General features: G+C 37.3%; 2 protein-coding genes across 2 annotated transcripts; both read left to right on the top strand.

Annotated features, from left to right (window-relative positions):
- The first annotated feature begins 2,480 nt into the window (after positions 1-2,480).
- Positions 2,481-3,728, top strand: LOC123663686. Its single transcript, XM_045598354.1, has one exon. The coding sequence runs from the start codon at positions 2,481-2,483 to the stop codon at positions 3,726-3,728; it is 1,248 nt and encodes a 415-aa protein (XP_045454310.1).
- Positions 3,729-10,344: 6,616 nt separating this feature from the next.
- On the top strand, positions 10,345-23,809 carry LOC123663685 (lysosomal acid glucosylceramidase-like). Its single transcript, XM_045598353.1, has 11 exons — positions 10,345-10,395; positions 11,692-11,743; positions 12,504-12,642; positions 13,469-13,625; positions 13,895-14,055; positions 17,449-17,572; positions 18,964-19,077; positions 20,742-20,889; positions 21,891-21,970; positions 22,319-22,608; positions 23,471-23,809. Exons 1-11 carry the CDS (start codon positions 10,345-10,347, stop codon positions 23,568-23,570), a joined length of 1,416 nt encoding a protein of 471 aa, XP_045454309.1. The 3' UTR covers positions 23,571-23,809.
- The last annotated feature ends 334 nt before the right edge of the window (positions 23,810-24,143 follow it).

Below are 24,143 nucleotides of genomic sequence, written 5' to 3'. Positions count from 1 at the left end.
GCATTTGTGGACTACGAGAAATCCTTTGACTATGTCGAGACCTTGGCTGTCCTGGATTCTCTGCAGAAATGTCATACCGACTAGCGATATATTGAGGTACTGAGATTTATGAACGATGGTGATGCTGACCGTCCATATCCATAATCAACGGAAATATATATGTATACCTACTACAAATAATTTTAATCAGCTATTTGTGTAGACTTTGATTATAATATTGTTGTACCTAAATGTTAGACATATTATAAGTAGGTCTGTTCTTAAAAGTATAGTAGTAACACTGAAACAACAACAACAAGGAAAGTGTTCCTTCCTTGTAAACACATCTGCTTGCATCAAGGTCATGACTACACGTTAGCATATTTACAGTTAATTGATAAACGTGTGTACTTAGGCTTATTTTTAAAAAAAATATTTTCCTGTCTGGTATCAAGTTGTTGTAAATGTATAATAAGAAGTGAAAAAATAATTGTTTTATTACGTTAAGTAATCATGTTCGAAATATAACTTAAAATTAATGATTTAATTAAAATCATAACTTACTTTTTGCATAATAGCCGCTATAGTCTGTTTTTTTAACAAACGAGTAGTGTGCATGTCTCTCGCACATTCATGATATTGACAGAGTGAAATGGGTCATTGTTAGGGGGTGGAGCATTTGTCCTTGTTTTGAAATTGTAAAGACGCGTTCATATTGAATACTTATAAAAATTTACTGTAGAGAAAATTAAATTTTATAATTAATTTCATAAACACATAACAATAAAACTATAATCGATATATCCATTAATACTATGGTATAAATTTATTATGCACATGAATTTATATATAAAATAATTAAGTAATATATAATTCTTGTAATCTTAAAAAATAACGGCATCATTTCCTGCTGATGATTTTTTTATAGACACTAAAATATTTTCTACAACATTGTCGACTTTGTATATTTTTGTTTCGATCTAGGTAGACACATAGCGAGCATTTTTGGCTATCCACTTTAGCTACTCCTTGTAACAGAAAAGAACAAACTTCTTGAATTTTATAATTTTTGCTATTTGCTGCCACTTAGTCCTTCACTTGAGCCCAAACAAACTCAATTGGGTTGAGCTCACATAAACGCATAACGTGGCGATTTTTGAACTTAGCCTTCTCGTCTGCGACTATTTTTTCTAAACGATATTTATTTGCCTAACTAAATCTGAAAGTTACAACTTTAACATTTAAACGTCACATACAATATTTTTCAATTCGTCATCATCATCATTTCAGCCTATTGCAGTCCACTGCTGGACTTAGGCCTCCACAAGTTCACGCCGAAAATGGCGTGAACTCACGTGTGTTACCCATAGTCACCATGCTCGGCAGGCGGGTTAGTGACTGCAGAGCTGGCTTTGTCACACCGAAGACGCTGCTGCCCGTCTACGGTCTGTGTATTTCAAAGCCAACAGTTGGATGGTTATCCTGTTTTATAGGATATGTACATTTATAAAATAATGTTAGAAAAAAAATACCAATAATTATCTGACGGATTTTCCAATCCTGCTGATAGCCCACGTAAGAATGGTAGTCACTTTTGATTTTGAGTGACCGGCATTTACCCACGTCTTATCTAAATAATATATAGTAGTTGCATTTTGTCTGGCTGCCTTTACTACGTCTGATTATTATCGTCGCCATTAAACTATATCTGACCATTCCACTAAAATACTGTTTGTACCTCTTTTACTATAGGAATATCCTAAATTTTTTAGCCTTTTGTACAATGTCGATCTTGACATAGACTGGAAATCAGAATCTATTTTTATAATGTTCAGGATCTTATCTATCGTAGATATTTCATTTTAAAAATAAAGTTTGTGGGCCACATTCCGAACACGCAAGTGATTTCTTTTCTTTTTCGGTCATTTTGGTGGTCCATCTGATTTTATATCTCCAATATCCTTAAAAATTATACTCCGGAACAGATCTAATAATATATACAATATAATGTTTTATTTTTAACCGACTTCCAAAAAAGGAGGAGGTTCTCAATTCGACTGTATTTTTTTTTTTTTATGTATGTTACATCAGAACTTTTGACCGGGTAGACCGATTTCGACAAATTTTGTTTTAATCGAAAGGTGGTGTGTGCCAATTGGTCCCATTTAAATTTATTTGAGATCTAATAACTACTTTTTGAGTTATATCCAATAATGCGTTTTTACTTGACGCTTTTTTCGTCGACCTACGCTCTATTATACCACATAACTTTCTACTGGATGTACCGATTTTGATCATTCTTTTTTGTTGGAAAGGGGATATCCCCAGTTTGGTACCGTCATAAGGAAACCAGGATCTGATGATGGGATCCCAGAGAAATCGAGGGAAAATCTCGAAAATCCACAATAACTTTTTACTGGGTATACCGATTTTGATAATTTTTAATTTAATCAAAAGCTGATGTTTATTATCAGTCTAGCGTCATCGTTCGCGTAAGCAAGATGTCTAGCTTAGTGAAATGTACGAAATGTAATATAGTTATAAACGAAGTGCTTTCTTTTGTGTGCAATAAAATAGATGTTATGGACGAGGACAGTATTTGTAGAATATGTGTGAGTGCTTTTTCACCCAATGAAATTACGACAGCGAAAGATCTGTTGTTTGATTCTGTTGTTCCGAAGTCAAAAAAGAAAATCCGTAAGAAAGAAGGTAAAACGCAAAGAGAGATTGAGGACATCATATGCTTGTTGAAGGATACAGACCCAGAGTGTATTCCTATCTTCGTGGCCAGGGACTTGCAAAAACTACCCCCGGTTTCGTTCGATCATGTAGATGTTACAAGTCTATTGAAAGATATCGTAAAAATTAAGTCAGATATCACACAGGTTAAGGAAAGTTATGTAACGAGTGAAGAAATAACGTTGCTAAAATCGCAAATAGATGCTCTAAAAAATGCGCCAATAGTGAATGATCATCATAAAAATGTCACCATGAAACGTGGAGCCTGCTTAATGAATAGTTACGTTTATGATAGTGGACCCATGGGATTACCGCCCATGCCACTAAATACATTACCACAAAACGTGTCTACAGATTTTGCACAGGGCGAGAGCTCATCACCAAGAATCTCCTCGCAGCCACCTATAAATAATATTGTTGAGGGTATGTCGGGTGCGAGTAAGCTAAAACCTACCCGCACATTTGAAGAGGCGATCAACGGTCGTTTACCCGAAGCGGTGAGTCACTCGCCTACCGAGGTACTAGTGAGCGGACACACGGCACTCGCGGCCGGTCGTAAATCAATGGCCGATATTGTCCGTAGCGGTGAATGGAAAGAGTGTTCTCGTAGTGAAGAATGGAAAGTGGTTCAAAAAAAGAAATTGCGGAATCGATTTATAGGGAAAACTGGGAAAGCTGAAACCGAAATTAATGAAAAATTCAAAGCGGCAGAAATCAGTGTACCAATTTATATTTACAATGTTTCAAAGGAGGTGGCCGTGTGTCACATCCAAGAATACATTGAAAAGAAATCAAATGTTCATGTTACCATAGAAAAAATGAACATGAAAACGAGAAAAGAATATGATTCCTACAAAATTTTTGTACCTAAACACAAATTAGATTTGTTTTTGAGTGATGAATTTTGGCCGATTGGAGTATCGTATCGGCAATTCATCAACTTCGGGCATATAAAACGGGTATTACATAAACCAAATAATGACGGAAAACAACCAAAGGATAATGCATAGTAAACCGGCACATGAAATAATTAGTTTTAATTGCAAATGTTTTAAGAGGTCTATTGAAGGCATAAGATCGCTTTGCCAGTCGTGTGACATCATAACCCTGCAAGAGACGTGGTTGTTGCCCCATGACCTGCCCTTACTTAATACGGTGGACGTGAACTTTGGGTGCACCGGAACGTCGGCGGTTGACGCATCGACTGGACTGCTCAGCGGCCGTCCTCACGGCGGTGTGGCGATCTTGTGGCGTAAAAGTGCGTTTGAAAAGGTATCTGTATTAGATTGTGATAACGTTAGGATTGCCGCCGTTAAATTAACTGTAAGTACTCGATCTATAGTTGTTTTTAGTGTCTATATGCCGACCTGTTCTCATGAAAATTTACCGATTTTTACGGAGTGTTTAAGTGCAATAAGATCTATAATGGAAACAGAGGAGAACTCGGGTGTTGAATCTTTTTATATTTTAGGAGACTTTAATGCTCACCCTAACGAGTTGTTTTTTAATGAGATGATTAATTTCTGTGCTGAGCAAAAGTGGTTATGTGCGGATGTTAAAAATCTAGGAATAGACTCAAATTCTTATACCTTTATAAGCGATGTGCATGGTAGTGTAAGGTGGTTGGATCATTGTATAGTCACAGAGTCAGCTAGTAAGACAATAAATAATATATATATTAAATATGACGTCTACTGGTCGGACCACTTTCCACTTGTGCTAGAATGTGATTTATTTTGTGTAAAACCTAAAATAATGTTACCAAATTGTCGGCCCAATGGCAACAGGGCTAAAGTATTGTGGGGGGAAAGGAATATTTCTCAAATACAAAATTATAGTGAGATTTGTAACTCTAAGCTTAGAGAAATTAACTTTCCGGAAGAAATTACTAATTGTTGTGATAGGTATTGTAATAATTCTGAGCATAGGGCTATTATTGACAAAATATACGACACCGTAATCAACATTCTGTCTGATGCTGCCGCAGCGACGTATCGCAGCAGGTGTCCCAGAAAGAATGGTTACATAGCCGGGTGGAATAGGTATGTCGCAGACTCACACAGAGTGGCACGGCTTAAATTTAGAATTTGGGTGGAACAGGGAAAACCGCGTGTGGGAAAAATTTATGAAGAAATGTTAGAAAGTAGGAAACATTTTAAAAGCAAATTAAGGTGGTGTCAAGGCAGGCAAGAACAAATAAAAATGGATGTCTTGGCATCAGATTTATCGGAAAAGAATTTTGGAAAATTTTGGAGGGATACAAATAAATTAAATATTAGGCCCAGTATCCCCGTAAGCGTAGGGGGTAAACATAATTTAAAAGATATTGCGAATGTTTTTAAAAAACATTTCACGGTGACATCACTCTTGGACTCTGTATCGGGTAGCAATATAAACACCGTGTCTGGGAAATCTGTTCAGTTTTTAGCAAAAGATCTGTCTAAAATTATTACTAAAATGACGAGAGGAAGGTCTCCTGGGCACGATGGCCTAAGTATAGAACACTATAAGTATGCCGGCGAGCATCTGCCTCGTATACTTGCGATGCTTTTTAACTGTAGTCTGGGACATACCTATTTACCAGAAGCGTTAATGCGTACAATTGTAGTACCTGTTGTTAAAAATAAGACGGGTGACACATCTGACACGAGCAACTACCGGCCTATATCGCTTGCAACTACAGCTGCAAAAATGCTTGACAGTTTGCTTAACGGCTGCCTCGGTAGGTATGTGGAACTTGACGATGCTCAATTCGGGTTCAGGCAAGGTGTCTCTACAGAAAGTGCTATTTTTAGTCTTAAGCATACTGTCAAGTATTATACTCAGAGGAAAACGCCGGTGTATGCTTGCTTTTTAGACCTATCCAAAGCTTTCGATTTAGTAAATTATGAGCTCCTGTGGGAGAAGCTGAGGGGCACGGGTATGCCGGCGAAATGTACAGAACTCTTGAAATTTTGGTATAAGCACCAAAAAAATCAGGTTAGGTGGGCGGGGGCCGTTTCGGATGAGTATACCCTTTCGTGTGGTGTGAGACAGGGTGGACTTAGTTCTCCCACCCTTTTTAATCTCTACATCAATCAGCTGATTGAGGGTCTCAGCAGCGTTCATGTAGGATGTTATATCGATGGACAATGCGTCAATAATTTAAGCTACGCGGACGACATGGTGCTGCTGAGTCCATCAATCGGAGAGTTAAGAAAATTACTAGAGATTTGCGAGTCGTATGCGAGGGCTCACGGCTTAGTGTACAATGCTAAGAAAAGTAAGATCCTCGTGTTTAAGGCTGGTAAACGGTTACCGGGTCATGTACCGACAATTACCTTAAACGGGGCAGCATTAAGCAGAGTCAACAAATTTAAATATTTAGGCCACATAATCACTGCTGATTTGAATGATGATGACGATATTGAGAGAGAGCGTAGGGCGCTGGCGGTGAGAAGCAATATGCTCGCACGCAGGTTCGCACGTGGTACTGCGGGTGTCAAGATTACCCTATTCCGGGCTTTTTGTCAGTCCTTTTACTCGGGTGGTCTGTGGGTGACCTACACGCGTCGAACCTACAACGCACTACGTGTTCAGTATAATAATGCCTTCAGAGTGCTGTTGCGGCTACCGCGGTTTTGCAGCGCCTCAGGAATGTTCGCGGATGCACGGGTTGATGGATTTCACGCGATTATGCGTAAAAAAGCATCGTCTCTGCTGCGGCGCATGAGGGCCAGCAACAACAGCATCCTGAGGACAATCACGGCTCGCCCTGATTGTTCTATTCAAAAATACTGGATAGAAACAATGACGGGCCAACTAAAATGATTATTTTATTTTATTTTATTATCATCTTACTAACAATAACTAACATAGATTATAAGTAAATATTGTTACTAACACACTAATATACTATGGATGTACACGTTTTTTTTTTTTTTTTTTTTTTTTATAGAAGAGGGGGCAAACGGACAGTTGGCTCACCTGATGGTAAGTGAAAACAACATCCACAAACACCCGCTACATCAAAGGATTAGCAGGCGCGTTGCCGGCCTTTAAAAAAGGAATATGCTCTTCTTTTGAAGGTCCCTAGGTCGTATTTGTTCGGAAATACCGTAGGTGGTAGCTGGTTCCAAAGAGGGGTCGTGCGTGGCAGAAAATGGCGCAAAAATCGGGCTGTCGTAGACTTCCAGACATCGAGGTGATGTGGATGAAATTTTGAATTTTGACGCGATGTCCGGTGGTGGAATTCTGCTGTAGGTATTAGTCCGAACAATTCCTCAGAACACTCCCCGTGGTAAATACGGTAGAAGATGCACAGTGACCCGACATCTCTACGCAGCGCCAAAGAATCGAGCCGATCGGAGAGAATCTTGTCGCCAACGATTCGAGCCGCTCGGCGTTGAACACGGTCAAATGGAAGGAGCTGGTACTGGGGCGCCCCAGCCCATAGGTGAGAGCAGTATTCCATGTGGGGCCGGATCTGTGCCTTATATAATTGTAGGCGGTGGCAGGGCATGAAATACTGCTTCGCCCTACTGAGCACACCAAGTTTTTTCGAGGCTAGTTTAGCCTTTCCTTCCAGATGACCACGAAATTGCACATTGCTCGATATGTCGACGCCTAGTATCCCAATACTGGCTGAGGCTGTTAGGGGAGTGCCTTCAAATTCGAGAGGAACGACGAAGGGTGATTTTTTTGCGGTAAACGCGCAAACTTGTGTCTTAATGGGGTTGAACTGGACCAGATTATGTCGTCCCCATTGCGAGACTTTGGCTAAAAGAGACTCGATTTCAGACACAAGTTTGTTCCGACACTCATCGACTTGTTCCCGAGAAATATTAGGACGGCCTGTGTATAAGGCGTCCCCGGTGCTGTCGTCCGCATAACAATGAATGCCACTAGTTTGTAACAGGTCATTGATATGCAGGAGGAACAAAGTAGGTGATAGTACACAGCCTTGGGGAACGCCAGCATTGACAGACTTGAGGTCCGAGCATGCACCGTCAACAACGACCTTGATGTTCCTGTCTGTCAAAAAACTGGTGATCCATTTACATAGTTTCTCGGGAAGCCCATAGGATGGTAGCTTTGTTAGAAGTGCCCTATGCCACACCCGATCGAAGGCCTTCGCTATGTCCAAACTAACCGCCAGCGCTTCTCCCTTGCTCTCAACCGCCTCCGCCCATCGGTGAGTTAAGAATATTAGAAGATCACCAGCCGAGCGACTCCGTTGAAAGCCATATTGGCGATCGCTAATCAGCTGGTGCTCCTCTAAATACCGTCGGAGCTGGCAGTTGATTAAGGATTCCATAATCTTTGAGAACAAGGAAGTTATAGCAATTGGTCTATAATTGGACGGATCTGAGCGGTCCCCTTTCTTAGGGATCGGGTGCACCAAAGCCATCTTCCACGAGCGTGGGACAACGCCTAATGAATAAGAGTGCCGGAAAAGACGCGTGAGGACGGGTGCCAACTCAGGAGCACAAGTTCGTAGCACTAACGGAGGGACGCCATCGGGCCCACTCGATTTATTGATGTCCAACGAAAAAAGGGCTTTGCGTACGGAGCTCTGTTGGAAAATTATTTCCGGCATTATTGTATCACACCGAGGGATCGTCGGTGGTATTTTTCCGCTATCATCCAAAGTCGAGTTGGACGCAAAAAGAGAGCCTAAAAGATCGGCCTTCTCCTTCGCGGTGTGGGCCAACGAGTCGTCCCTCCTGTGCAATGATGGTAGGGATGGCTTACAAAAATTCCCTTGGACAGCTTTGGCGAGTGACCAGAATGCACGAGTTCCCGAAGGAAGTCGAACCAATCTCTCCCCAATTCTGCCCACGTACTCCGCTTTTGCCTCAGCGATGACTCTTTTGAAGGACCTGGAGGCAAAGTTATACTCCTTTTTTAATGCGCTGGTCTTTACATCCTGGGACATCGACGCATTAGCCCAAGCTCGGTAGCTTTCCCGCTTATGGCGTGCAGCTATTTTGCAAGGTCGACCAAACCAGGGCTTGAATTTGCCGCCTATAGGCACCGCAGAGAACGGAATAAAAAGTTCCATGGCTTGCAGAACCACTTCGGCGACAGAATCAGCAACGATGTCTGGATCATCCAGCGAAAAGCAGATTCGCCCCCATGGGTAGGATGCGAAGAAGGACCGCATTCCATCCCAATCAGCTGACCTATAGTGCCAAACGCGTCGGCTGCCCGCAAAGCGGGGCCATGGTGGGCGTGTGACTGGCACAGAACTCCGGACCAGACAGTGGTCCGACGAGCCAAGTGGAGAGTCCACGGAAACTACATAGTTGTCCGGGTGAGACGTCAGCAGAAGGTCCAACAGGGAAGGCGTATGATCTTCCACATCAGGGATACGCGTTGGTGATGCTACTAATTGTGTCAGATCATATGCTGAGGCAAAGTCGTAAACAGATCTTCCCGCATGATCGGTTGTACGCGACCCGAGCCACTCGGTGTGATGGGCGTTGAAATCACCAAGTATCACGATCTCTGCGGATGGGATCTGTTGTAGCACGGTGTCTGTAGCCATTTGTATGTGCTCCATGAGTCGATCAGTTTCGTCGTTACCGCTGTGGGACCTATATAGGCAGGCATAGACGCGGGGATGGTCGTCGCTGTCTATGCGCAACCACAGGATGGAGAGGTCCCCACCTTCAAGACTGCCGAGGCGACGAGAGCAGACATCCTCTCTGACGTACGCGCAAACTCCAGCCCGCGGTACAAAAAAGTGTTCTAATTTGTACCCCGGACAGGAGAGATAGGAGGTATCAGCTGGAGAGGTTATCTGCGTCTCTGTCAAAAAGAGCAAGGCCGGCTTCGCCGTCTGGAGGTGGTAGTGGACGGCGTTAAGATTAGTATGAAGCCCTCTGATGTTACAGAAATCCACAGTCATAGTGGTAGGGGACTTCTGCCGTCTGCTCCGTTTACCCCAGGCAGTTAATGTTTTGAGCACAGATTTGCCCCCCCCAGAATTCGCGGGGCTGCCTAGGCTTCTGGAATCAGGTGCAGGTCCTGAGCCCAGAAGTCCAGAGAGGGATTCTCCGGTGCTATTGCGACCGGTACCCTCCTGAGGTAGTCTTTGCGTAGTCTGTGCTGCCATCATGTATAGGGGGGGGGGGAGGGAGGAGCTCTGGTCACCTTACTCACCAACAGGAACACAACACTGCTTGAAAACAGTGTTATTTAGCTGTGATTTTCTGTAAGGTCGAGGTACTACCCCAGTCGGGCTGCTCCATATTTTGAGCAGGAAATTCCTGCTGTGCCCTACCTCAGTTGACACGTCTGAAATAAACGCTTATTATTATTATTATTATTATTATTATTATGTGATCACATATAAATTTTATCGAGATCTGATAACTACTTTTGAGTAATCTTTGATAACGCGTAGTTGCTTGACTATTTTTTCGTCGATCTGCGTTGTATTACTTGTCGATGTAATTGAAGTCGGTTTTTTTTTTTCGTTTGCGCGCAAACACAATTATTAATTATGTAGTTATACCAGTCGGCTGTCTCCTGTATACCTATATAACACGAGCATTAAGTTGCTTACTTTAGGAACAGACGACCGTGGTGTATTGTGTAGATATTTATTTATTTATAACCTAACATTTTGATTAAGTAAAAATGTTTACCTTGTACTCCGTATCAATTCCTATTAAACTTGATATTGTCAGGGTAATTTCAATATGTGATCTTTTCTCTTCAATATGTTACGGAGAGATGCATATCCAGCCCCCGAGCTAGTGGGGCTGAAACTCTTAAGAATAGAGAGGCTCTGGTTGAACATATAAATTTGGCTTTGAAAGAGGTATCCGATTGAGGTTGGCTCTGCCAAATACCAGCTTGCTGCTTTGGATTCTGTGGCTCGACGCGCCAAAAGACTCAGCGGTGACGAACCGCTAGTTAACTCTAGACTTCAAAGTCTGGAACATCAGCTACCATCGGCTATCGGTTACCTGTTTGTCGGTATTTTACAGGATATATTTCGTAGACTGTGCTCAAGAACTATAAAATTTGGTTCCACCATCACCTTACCACCACCGATTTGCAAGGCATCCCATGAGTCTACACCGCTAAGTGGTTGAAATCCCACGATCTTGCACTAAGAGCTTTGCTTTCTCATTCTTAATACGCACTGCAAAAATTTGGAATGCCCTTCCGACTTCCGTTTTTTCAACTAATTATAACTTGGGTATCTTCAAATCAAGAGTAAATAGGCATCTTCTAGGTATGCGCGCACCAACTTAGCTGCATCTTCACTTACCATCAGGTGAGATCGCAGTCAAGCGCTAGTCTATATATTTAAAAGAAGAAATCTATTACAATAAGAATCTTGAAATGATTTAAATTTTAAAATTGAATGTAATTTTGTTTTTCTGGTCATTGCAAAGGGCGCTTAGTACCCTTAAATACTGTATGTCTGCCATGACTCACGCACAAACAATAATATCTTCTGGTTTACTTATTAAAACACGTGCTACGCGCAGGTAGTCGCTGAGTCAAATGAGTGTGCAATGTGCATATAAGAACAGCGTTTGTGTGAAACGGACACTATGTTGATTGCGTGGACCAATAACAACCAAGACAAAAATTTTGAAACTCGTTTGTTTAAAAAAACAGAACGTAGTTTCAGCAGTTTAGCCTATCCGATATAGCTTGTTAAAATATAATCAATGTAACTAATGGTGAGTGATAAAGGATTTTTTTGGTGAAAGAAATTTTAAAATTGGTTCAGTAGTTTTAATGTGTATCCAATAAAAAAAACCTTGGCTCATTTTTAATTTTAAATCAAACAAGTCTGCGCTCTTTTTTTTTTTTCATTTAAACATACACCGTTACATTGACCCCTGTATGCGGCTTTTGGTGGCCCCTTAAATCCGAAGTCCGGATGCACTGTGCCAACTGCACTATAGGTAAAGCCGCCTCTGATCGTAGTATAAATATAGATTTTGTATCTCTTTTTAATTACAGGATGGCTTACGTTTTAAAAAGGGTAGCGGAGATTGGGCATATAATAGTTCCGGTAAGTTTCTTTCAGCGACTGACGAATCAAAAATATAAATAGCTGCAAAAAATAATAATAGGAACTATGTACATAAGTATGTTAAATGTAAGTTCGGTATACTGTATTGTTTTGACAAAAAATGCAATAATCAATTTAAATACTTGAATTTCAGAATTTTTATATTCATATTATCCTGATATTTTTTTTTTTTTTACGTTATTGCTATAGCTTATAAAATATATTCTTTCCGTTTGGATACGCATCATTTTGATTAGTTTTATAGGTACTTAACACACTATTCATACTAAGCAAAAGGTAAGTTGATAACGACACAATTTCATGCGACAAAGTTGTGTAAAAAAAATTTAACTAAGTAGTCGTTAACTGTTCAGACAGAAAAGTTAAAAGCATAGTTATAGAATTTAACAAAATTATGGACATGAACAATAGCTTTCTGTTTCGTACTTTTACTACTTGAATTTTGTATCTCTTTTTTATGATGAAGTTCATGTCCTCATAATAACGAATAAAAAAAAAGGGTTTTCCAGTGGGGTGCAGTCATTATGAAGTTATGCGCAACAACATATGTTTCGGCGATTTATTTTTATGTATATGATTTTTTTTACCACTATTTAGATATGTTGGGATAGGTTAAACAGTCTCGATATACTTATACACAGTTTAGTGATTATCACCGGAAATTAACATACTTTTGTAACTGATAAAGATATAGTAGGTACGTTTGATAAAAGTTATGTAATGTACACTTTTTTATCAGAACCGTGCTGTACGACGACATTGGAACTATTTCCAAATACTACGTATCAGACAATTGAAGGCTTCGGAGGTGCAGTAACTGACTCGGCTGCGATTAACTACAAAAGTCTATCTCCCGTTTTACAAGAATATCTTCTCCGGTAATCATGATGGATACTTACTTGTAAGGTTTATTAATTGTAGCACGTGAAGCGAGTTTTCCCCTAGTGGAACATCGAATTGTAATTTTTGGTGTAACAATTTAATATATTTAAATTATCTAGAAACATTTTGTTATGGTTTTCCAAAGGTAATATAAAGTACTTACGAAATAGTTTCATAAAAAAAATTTATGTTAAGATTTTGTCTTTACTTATTTAAAAAAGAAACTCAAGTACTTAATTATGTAAATACACCTACATACAATCGTCTTTAAAACAGTTATATACCTAGACCTAAAAACTCACAATCCTAGACTTTTGTCTAACTCAAAATCACTAATATACCCGTTAAATAAGTAAAGCAATATTCTGTTGTGTAAGTGATAATTACGTACTTAAAATTAATATAATAATATATGGAGTAATATATCATTACCTACATAGTATAAAACAAAGTCGCTTCCCGCTGTCTTTATGCTTAGATCTTTATAATTACACAACGTATTTTGATGCAGTTTATTTTAGTAGAGTGATTCTAGACGAAGGTTTATACGTGCATAATATAGTAGAGGAACAATGATAGTTTTTGCAACCGGGGCAGGTCGCTAGTATAATATTATTAGATATCGTACTTTCATTCTGCATGCTACTTATTTCTATCATTCGTCCACCTTCTTTCACTGGTTAAATTACCAGCTAAACTACTACTCTAACTATGCCTTATTAGGCTGGACAGGGTAACCCCTGCTATACTGCTTATAGACGGAATATTTTCGAATTAGTTTCTAGGTAAATTATTAATGGCCCTTTATCGCTTTCCTTTAAGTTCTTACTTCAGCAAGAATGGTATCGAGTACAACATGCTAAGAGTACCCATTGGAGGCACAGACTTCTCCACCCATACATATGCCTACAACGAGTTGCCTGAAAATGATACACATCTTACTAATTACACGCTGGCTCCTGAAGACACCATGTATAAGGTACACAACGAACTACTTGTAAAGTACTCTCAGTCATTACTGCACGTTTTTCTTATAAAATAATAATAATGATTTAACGTGAACCTAAAATCATTATAAAAATGATTGTTTAATGATTTGTTTTATTCAAAAATAATCAAGAGCACTTTTAGATCATCTAATATTAATTAATCTAATCTGTACTATTAGTGTACTAGGTACAATAATTCGACGTTTATTTGTTTTAGCACGGTAATGAAAGTAAAGTATAACTATGAAATGAATTTCAGATACCAATGATAAAATCTATTATGAATATCTCAACGGCTCCCGTACACATCGTGGCCACGACCTGGTCACCCCCACTCTGGATGAAAACTCGCCACGAGTATGGTGGTTTCAGCCGGCTTAAGGTTGAGTATTATCAGACGTATGCGGATTATCATTTAAAGTAAGTACTGCTATATCCGTTGTCAACTGTTTAGTAAGTTTTATTTTACTATTACCATCTATACTATTATTAGGTCAGTAAAAAAGTTTCTACGTATTTCGAAATTCAAAGTAATCTATAATATATATAAAAGCGAAAGGTCACTCACTCATCACGAAATCTTCGAAACTATAACACCTACAAACTTGAAATTTGGCAGGTAGACTCCTTATAGGACGTAGACATCCGCTAAGAACGGATTTTACGAAAGTCGACCCCTAAAGGGGTAAAACGGGGGTTGGAAATTTGTATGAAAGTCCTATGTTTTTAAAGTAAGAGACTTGAAATTTAAAATGTATGCTCTATAGATGATAAGAAGGTGTCCAAATAATGTATCTTTAGAAATCAACTCCCTTTTGGGGTTAAAACAGGGGATGGTAGGTTGACTCACTCATCACGAAATCTCCGAAACTATAAAAGCTAAAAACTTGAAATTTGACTGGTAAGTTCCTTATAGGGTGTAGACATCCAATAAGAACGAATTTTATGATACTCGATCCCTAAGGGGATAAAACGGGCGTTGGAAGTTTGTATGAAAGTCCTATGTTTTTGAAGTAAGAGACTTGAAATTTAAAATGTATGCTGTTTAGATGATGAGAAGGTGTTCAAATAATGTATCTTTAGAAATCAACTCCCTTTTGGGGTTAAAACAGGGGATGGTAGGTTGACTCCCTCATCACGAAATCTCCAAAACTATAACAGCTACAACCTTGAAATTTGGCAGGTAGGTTCCTTATAGGGCGTAAACATCCGCTAAGAGCTGATTTTACGAAATTCGACCCCTAAGAGCGTAAAACGGGGATTAGAAGTTTGTGTGAAAGTGTCATGTTTTTGAAGTAAGAGACTTGAAATTTAAAATATATGCTTTGTAGATGATGATAAGATGTTCAAATAATGTATCTTTAGAAATCAACTCCTTTTTGGGGTTAAAACGGGGATGGTAGGTTTACTCACTCACCACGAAATCTCCGAAACTAGAACACCTACAAATTTGAAATTTGGCATATAGGTTCCTTATAGGGCGTAACATCCGCTAAAACGGGTTTTACGAAATTCGACCCCTAAGGGTATAAAACGGGGGTTGGAAGTTTGTATGAAAGTCCTATGTTTTTGAAGTAAGAGACTTGAAATTTAAAATTTATGCTCTATAGATAGTGAGAAGGTGTCCAAACAATGTATCTTTAGAAAGCAACTCCATTTTGGGGTTAAAACGGGGGATGGTAGATTGACTCACTCATCACGAAATCTCCTAAACTATACTGCTACAAACTTGAAATTTGGCAGGTAGGTTCCTTATACGGTGTAGACATCTGTTAAGAACGAATTTTACGAAAGTCGACTCCTAAGGGGGTAAAATGGGGGTTGGTAGTTTGTATGAAAGTCCTATGTTTTTGAAGTAAGATACTTGAAATTTAAAACGTATGCTCTAAAAATGGTGAGGAGGTGTCCAAATAATGCATCGTAATCTATATATATAAAAGAGAAAGGTCACTGACTCACTCATCACGAGAACTCAAAAACCGCTGGATGGTCCAACCATCCAGGATGGAAAAGATGAAATTTGGCAGGGAGGTAGATTATAGTTAGCAGACGTCCGCTAAGAACGGATTTTACTATATTCCACTGCTAAGGGGGTTTAATTGGGGTTAATAGTTTGTATGAAACATATACAGCCTGAAAATAATACTTAAAATGTGGTGTATAGAGAGGTTTAATAAAAATAACTATTAAATTATACAAAATTATGCCTTTTAAAAAGTTACTTAGTGTGAAAAGCATTTCAAGTGACTAAAATAAAAAAATAATTTGTGTTAAACATCTTGATAGTAATACATATCTTCATAACCACGCGGACGTAGTCGCGGGCAACAGTTAGTGTAATATAAAACAAAGTCCCTAAAAGTGTATGTGATCGATTCGCTCAAAATCTACTGAACGGATTTTCATGCGGTTTCACCATGAGGAAGGTTTACGAAACGGCTAAGCCGATTTTGATGAGAGTTTCACTGGAAGTTTGCCGGGAAAAATTTGTGACACACTAATTTCAACGCGGGCGAAGCCGCGGGCACAGCTAGTATTTTATAAAATTTATTAATATAAATTATAATTTATATCTGCCATTTTCTTTAATAACTTGCCGCTATCTTGTATGTAGTACTGAAACAGATGAAAATCTGAGGGTGCAAGATCAGAGTTATATGGTTTATGCATTAAAACTTCCCAGTCAAACTGTTTTAATTTTTGTTGAGAGGCTAAAGACGTATGTGGTCAGGCGTTGTCGTGATGAAAGACCACACCTCTGATCAATTCTGACCGCTTTTTCTCAATTCATTGCTTAAATATCAGCTGCTTACAGTAGAAATCCGAATTGATAGTCTAGTCCAGCGGTAGAAGCTCATGATCCCACAATACACTCAGTCAGTCAGTCAGTCAATTCAGTCTACTGTAGTCCACTGTTGGACATAGGCCTCCCCAAGTTCGCGCCAGATATCCCAGAATCAGAAGAAGAAATGCATCTTTATCATCAAAATTTCCTGACTGAAAAGGCAATTTTGTGCTACTCTTACTGACACCGTATTAGGTCCATAAACGTCACAAATTTTTTTTCGCAGCTTGAGTCACATTTTTCCCTTTTTTATTAAATAAAATTTTAAAATGTATTAAATTTCTTGATTGGATTCGCCCATTTTAGCGGACAGAAAAGCAAATGAAAAATAACGGGAAATTGTTTTTTACTTTCTAATTTCATTATTAAAATTTCACCTTTTCATCGTATAAAAACGAGCCAGTAGCAAACAATACAACTAAAAAGATTTTATTGCAATTTTTAGGACTTTTTTCCCAACCTACGAGTATTATTATAAAGCTCAAGAGTTTGTGTTCGTTCGTTCGTTTGTTTGTTTGTTTGTTAGTTGCGTGCACTTTTTAAATTATAAATATAACGATTTTAAAAGCTTACTAACAATGAAACGACTACAACCAGTTAAAACAAGCACCACTCGTAATTTTGTGGATAAAAATATAATTAATAAATACTAACTACATACATGTATTTTTTTAATAATAAAACTAAACAATTTTCTTTTATTTTCTTAATATTTGATTTTAATTTTAATACTTTTTAATATACAATTAAATCATTTTCCTCATATTATGTAGAATATAAAAAAAGTTACGCCACTAAAATAAAGTGGTTGTGCATTTTAATTTTATTATTTGTGTAGGTACGTTGCGCAAAGCGGTTACTATTAACCACTATACCTTTAATAGCCTTGCGAAAGCATTTTACTGTACATTACTAAGAAAACACAGCCTACTACAATACGTTAATCACACTGTTATATTTTTTTACAGATTTATTGAAAAATATGATCAGTCGGGGATACCTGTGTGGGGCATAACAACAACAAACGAGCCCATTAATGGCGTCTTCTCATTTGTTAAGTTTAATTCACTCGGATGGGATCTGACGGAAATGGTAAAACGAAAAAATATTAACTTCAGTCATTAGTTTTTTATTTCTTGAAAAAACTTCACTGAAAACGATCTCCAATCTAACAATATGGTTACAAAATGGAAGGATTTACAGAAAATAGCAGATTAAGAAAATTATATTATTATCAAATTTAAAAAAAAAACTTCTACTATCAACATATAATGTCATTACATAATTTATATCCTAATCTGCTCAGATCCTCATTGTATTTGGGGTGGCGTGGGTCGGAGAATGGATTTCATCAAGCGGGTCCGCTCTTTGCGTACGACTATATTTAGAGTGCCCTGTACCAACCGGTGATCGCTGCCGGTGTTAAACGTATTAACCACTGAGACATTTCTGAATATTTGCCTCTGCCATGTCCACCGCCCTCGGGACTTTTTCTCGAAAAAGGAGTTCATCAAAAAGAGACCCTCTGATTCGAGGAAGTTGACAAGCTTCTGCACCCTGCGATTCTTGCATCCTAATCCCTGTGGTCCGATAATCAATTCGTTACGGTCTTGTACACCCACTTTAGCGTTGAAATCTCCCATAACCACGTTGTAGAAGACCGAAGTAGTGGCATGTATAACTTTTGATATATCCTCATACAAGGGTTCGATCTCATCGTCTCATCGTGTGCCGAGGTCAGCGAATATACCTATATAACTTTCAGGGAGTATAACCTGTCAGTGAGTTTAAGTACAAAATTTATCAAGCTTTTTATAGATTTATATATGTATTTGTGTATGTATATGTATGTGTACTCGTAAATGTGTATGTATATATATGGGTATATCTATATGTACGTATGTGAATATAATATGTTCATGTCTATGTTACATAACATTTTTGCGCCCCATCCCACACTTCTTATTTAGTCCTCTGCCCAAAGGTTGCCTGGAAGAGATCGCTGTATTAACGATAAGGTCGCCTGTTGCAACTGATGCAAATTCTATTTTTATACATCATTTGTAATACTGTTAAAACCTTGTATTGGTGTGCGAAAGTGTAAATAAAAAAAAGTGTTGGTAAAAATATCTTTATTTAGTGACGTCAGAGTAACGTTATCGGTATCGTTACCAAGCCCTGGTTTTACATGTTAAAAACTTACGGTCTGCAGTATTATCTCTGTGAACCCATTAATTTGTAGGTGAGATCTAAACTTACCTACTTATAGTATTAAAATGTGTACACCTATGAATTAAATATTATTTGTATCACACCAAAAATAAATATATATGTATGAATAATTCCCTTTCATCTTCTACATTTAAGTCTACCTGATCGATGACACTTTCCTCGTATTGTACTAATAAAGATGAAGTTACTGTAAAGAATGTCAATTAGTATCTCCGTTGTAAAAACATTCTTTATTTAATTTTTATGCTTAGGGTAAATGGATAACGAATAATTTGGGGCCTACAATACGAAATTCGAAGTATAAGAACATCAAAATAATTGCTGGCGATGACCAACGAATTACAGTTTATTACTGGTTCAATTTGGTAAGCATATATTTGTTCCCAACATAATATATATTTTTATAATTAATTCAACATCAAGCTCAAGCTGTAATAAAGCCAATAAAGCTGTTGTAATAAAGCCGCTCAAGTAGTAATTCACGGCTAATTGAGTGACATAACCCAATTAAATAAAAATAGGTAAAAAAACTTTTTAAGTTAAACGGTTTTATGTTAAACATACATTGCAATGTTTAAGATAAATGTACTAAAAACCAAAAAATAATAAAATAGATACAGTCGTGGGAATTATAAACATATGCATAGACTAGACTAAAATAAAACCGTGGGGCACGTCAATTGTCTACAAATTATCGACTTAATGTGCGATAGAAGAATCGTTTAATTCGTCGTTAAAATAGGCAGTTGGCCCGCAGACGGTGAGGAAATTACTTACTATTTTCTTGCTCATGGAAATTCCAATAGTTATACACTCCATGTCTCAATTGACGTGCCCCACGGTTTTATTTTAGTCTAGTCTATGCATATGTTTATAATTCCCACGACTGTATCTATTTTATTATTTTTTGGTTTTTAGTACATTTATCTTAAACATTGCAATGTATGTTTAACATAAAACCGTTTAACTTAAAAAGTTTTTTTACCTATTTTTATTTTCTAGTTTTTAGTTTTTATTTCGCATTCTGTTTAATTCATTTAGTGCTTCATTATTGCAAGGCCCATCTTAAATATTGAGGTTGTATAGTGCACTGTATTCTTCTTGTCAAGCCCTTTTATTTGATACCCATATTGGTGGGATTGATAAAAAATTGTTATCAGACATTTGGTAGCGGCGGCCAGCTTAGATTTCAATTTTGCATAGTAAATTGTATTCTACTTGTTGAGACCTTTCATTTGATACCCATGTTGATGGGATTGATAAAATCTAAGGTATCCGCCATTTTGTAGAGGCCGCCATCTTGGATTTTAATTTTATATAGTACATTGATTATACTGGTTGAGCACTTTCATTTGATACCCATATTGATGGGATCGATAAAACCTACGTTATCCGCCATTTTGTAGCGGCCGCCATCTTGTATTTCAATTTTTTATAGTATATTGTATTCTGCTTGTTGAGCCCTTTCATTTGATACCCATATTGATGGGATTGATAAAACCTACGTTATCCGCCATTTTGTAGCGGCCGCCATCTTGGATTTCAATTTTTTATAGTATATTGTATTCTGCTTGTTGAGCCCTTTCATTTGATATCTATATTGATGGGATTAATAAAACATAAATTATCCGCCATTTTGTAGCGGCGGCCATCTTGAATTTATAATGATAATGAATAAACATAATTGTATTGTCACCAAAATCCAAAGTGTATACAAAATTTCAGATTAATCGGTTGACAGGAAGAGGGTGAAATTTGAATTACTAAATTTGACCCAAGAATAAATAATAAATAAAAAATAAAACAAACGGGGTGAGCTAAATAAAACCGTTTAAAAATGACACAGTTCATACGATATACCTCTTTGATGGGGACTACATTGATCAAATCCAGTAACAATTTCCAAATATTTTCTTATTTAACAAAAAAAAAAATTAATACACAAATAATCTCATTAAAATGTCTATTGTTCATTTTTAAACGTTTATTTGACCAGTAAATTTATGTATATAAATACAATTCTTTACAGATGATGAAATATTATCCGAAAGTTCTTGATTACGTTGATGGAATCGGTGTTCACTACTACACAGACAAGTTCGTACCAGCATTTGTATTCGAAACAGTAACGAAAACACACCCTGAGAAATTCATTTTGGGTACTGAAGCTTGCGAAGGTATACATATTACTGGATGATTATAAAACTGTTAGTCATGTTAAAAAGGTACACCGCGGCCTGTTGACCTGACCTGACGACGTGTTGGCGCAACGGTCACGCCACTGGTTTGTGTCGTTTGCACTGGTGGTTGCGGAATCGATCCCCGCACATGACAAACATTTGTATTAGTCATACACATGTTTGCCGTTGTCTGGGTGTATGTGCAGTCATTTTGATCCCCTCACCGTGCCTCTGAGAGCACGTTAAGCCGTCGGTCCCGGTTGTTATCATGTACACCTGATAGCGATCTTTACTTATAGTAGGGAATACATCCCCCAACCCGCATTGGAGCAGCGTGGTGGATTAAGCTCTGATCCTTCTCCTACATGGGGAAAGAGACCTATGCCCAATAGTGGGATATTACAGGCTGAAGCGACATAGGTACACTTACGTGACCAATTGCCGCGGCAAATGTTGAGCTTGAATAATTCAAGCTCAACATCGAGTGAACTCGAGTGAACTCAGAATTTAGCACCCATTCAGATATTAAAGTTGAGGACGGTGCATCACACAAATTCACTTTGTCTCTCATTTCACATTTTTAATGGGATATTTCTTACGATCATTGCTACATCAGTTACCATAATACGTATCTTTTCATATATGTGTGAAAGGTATCTGTTGTACATTTAAAAAAGAATAGGTGCCCGTAGATAGTGTGTATAATTTTTTTAAAATTTATTTCATATGAAGCGATGAATATACAGCTATGGAAATTGTGTGAAACAATAGTGAGACCTGCCCTTAAAGTGAGGTTTTACTGCGCAATTCCCTTTAAAGGAGAAAGAGATAAATATATTTTAAAAGATCACTGTAATTGTTCTTAAGGTATAAACTAGTAAACTCCAGTCGCATCTCGGAGTCGGCGCACACCTTAGGTGCGTTTTGTTAAAATCATTTTTAGAAGGAAAAAAATTTTATACATTTGTCACGTCATATTTTTTTTTTACATTTTAAAGGTTCTGCGCCGTGGCAACTGCAGAAAGTAATACTTGGTTCGTGGACCAGAGCGAAATCGTACATAGAGGATATTTTAGAAGTATGTATGTATGAGGACATTTGGTAACCAATGACAGTATAAAAATCAACTACCAGTTGTTTAATACAATAGTTTTTCCCAAACATGCGTGCATTACATTAAATATGCTATCATTATAAATACTTATTGTACGTTCTTAGTACGTATATGTATGTAAAATCTGCTATTTAACAAGTTTAATGTTTTTCGAATTTCCGTTATTTTGGTATGTAGGTACTGTATCTCTATCCCATGATAATATCGTTTGCAAGAAACATCCTGTTTTACATCTTACAAAATATCATTAGTATCTAGCAATGAAATTTATATTATATGGCGTAGTTATTACTTTTTGACTATTATTTTTAGGATCTGAACTACAATTTAGTGGGATGGATAGATTGGAACTTGTGTCTTGATTTGAAAGGGGGACCTAATTGGGAAGGAAATAACGTCGATTCTCCAATAATAGTAGATAAAGAGAAACAAGAATTCGTGAAGCAGCCTATGTACTACGCTATGGGACATTTCTCAAAATTTATACCACGCGGTTCATTGAGAATAAAAGTTGTAGAGAAGAAACAGCTGCTAAGTTCGTCGTTGCGTCATGTTGCTTTCCTAACTCCGAAGAATACTACTGTAGTTGTCGTTTATAATAAGTAAGTATCAAATATTATTCTAAAGGGACTTGTGTATATTTATAAACAGCAAAAAATAAGTAGATACATCATGTAGTTAGCCCCAGAGCTACATATTTTTAAACGTAAACAGAAACTCGATAGGACTTTTTTAGAGTTTTGCACCCTTGTCAAACTTTTTTACGCCAGTCTTTTGCCTAAGGGTTGGCCTAAATAGTCCCTATGTTAGCGAAAACTTGATTGTTGAAACTTGATTCTCTTTGATGCAAGTAAATTGCTTGCAGTTTAAACGTTTAAATTTCATTTATTTTAACTATTTTGTAGAAAATGAATAAATAAAAGTATTTTTAAAAATTATATTTTTTATACCTACACATAAATCAATTTTATATACAACCTATTCTTAGTTTTGAATAGTAAACAGTTATATCGCGTACGGAAAACACTTCAACTTAGTTATTACTATAATTTAATTTGGCTAGACTACTAGACTAGATTTTGATGCAGTTTGTAGAGGCCCTGTTTTCTACTCCGAGGGCTAAAGGCTCGATTCCCGCCTGAGTTTGGTTTATTATTTATATTTATATATATTTATAGATAGATTTTTATAACACAAGGATTAATTTGTTTACCTTAGGAACAGAGGATCATGTGCGTGCGTGCGTGAGTGCGTGTGTGCGTGCGTGCGTGCGTGTGTGTGTGTGTGTGTGTGTGTGTGTGTGTGTGTTATCTAAAGATATATATTTTAAGTAGAAATTATGTATTAGTGTGAATATTGTAAATAGAAAAATTGTACTTTAAAATGCAAAGTGTAAACATTGAATAGTAAATACTTTTATACTTTTTTAATTATCATTGATCAAATAATGTTGCTTTTTTTCAGCGGTCAAGCTAGATCAGTTAATCTGAAAAATGGCCTCAAACAAAACATATTATATTTGCCAGCACATTCTATTACTACCATAGAATACGCTAATAATTAATTCGTTTGAATACTGTTAAACTTATTAATACAACTATTGATTGTTTGTTTTTATTAAATCATGAGTTTTAACCAATTTTCTTTTTTAATTAAAAACTTCTGTGGTTGTTTTAAAAAGAATGCAATTTTATGTTCTTAAAAATATCGACACTATATATATATATATATATATATTTTTAATCGTTTATTAATTCTCGTGCACTTAATTTGACGTAAAAATAAAATTGATTTAAATTAAAAGTTTTTTATTTATTAACTTAGACATTTAAATGGCGAACATGGCGAATATTCACTATTTCTATTTCCAAAAAATATAAATTTCATAAATAAAGACTAACGATTGGTTATGATATTTGCACAAGAAAGTAGTATGAGATAATATTGGGACTACCCTTCCTTTTACATGAATTACTATACATAACTGAAGCAGGGCACAGCAGAAAATATCGTGCTCAAAATCTGGTGCAGCCCGACCGGGAAACTATCTCGACAGCCTCGACCTTACAGAAGATCACAGCTAAATAATACTGCTTTCAACGAGTGTTGTCTTTCTGAGGTGAGTAAGGTGATCAGA

The sequence above is a fragment of the Melitaea cinxia genome, chromosome 20, assembly GCF_905220565.1.
Source record: "Melitaea cinxia chromosome 20, ilMelCinx1.1, whole genome shotgun sequence".
In the NCBI taxonomy this organism is placed as follows: Eukaryota; Metazoa; Arthropoda; class Insecta; order Lepidoptera; family Nymphalidae; genus Melitaea; species Melitaea cinxia.
This window is presented reverse-complemented; position numbering and strand designations above follow the sequence as displayed.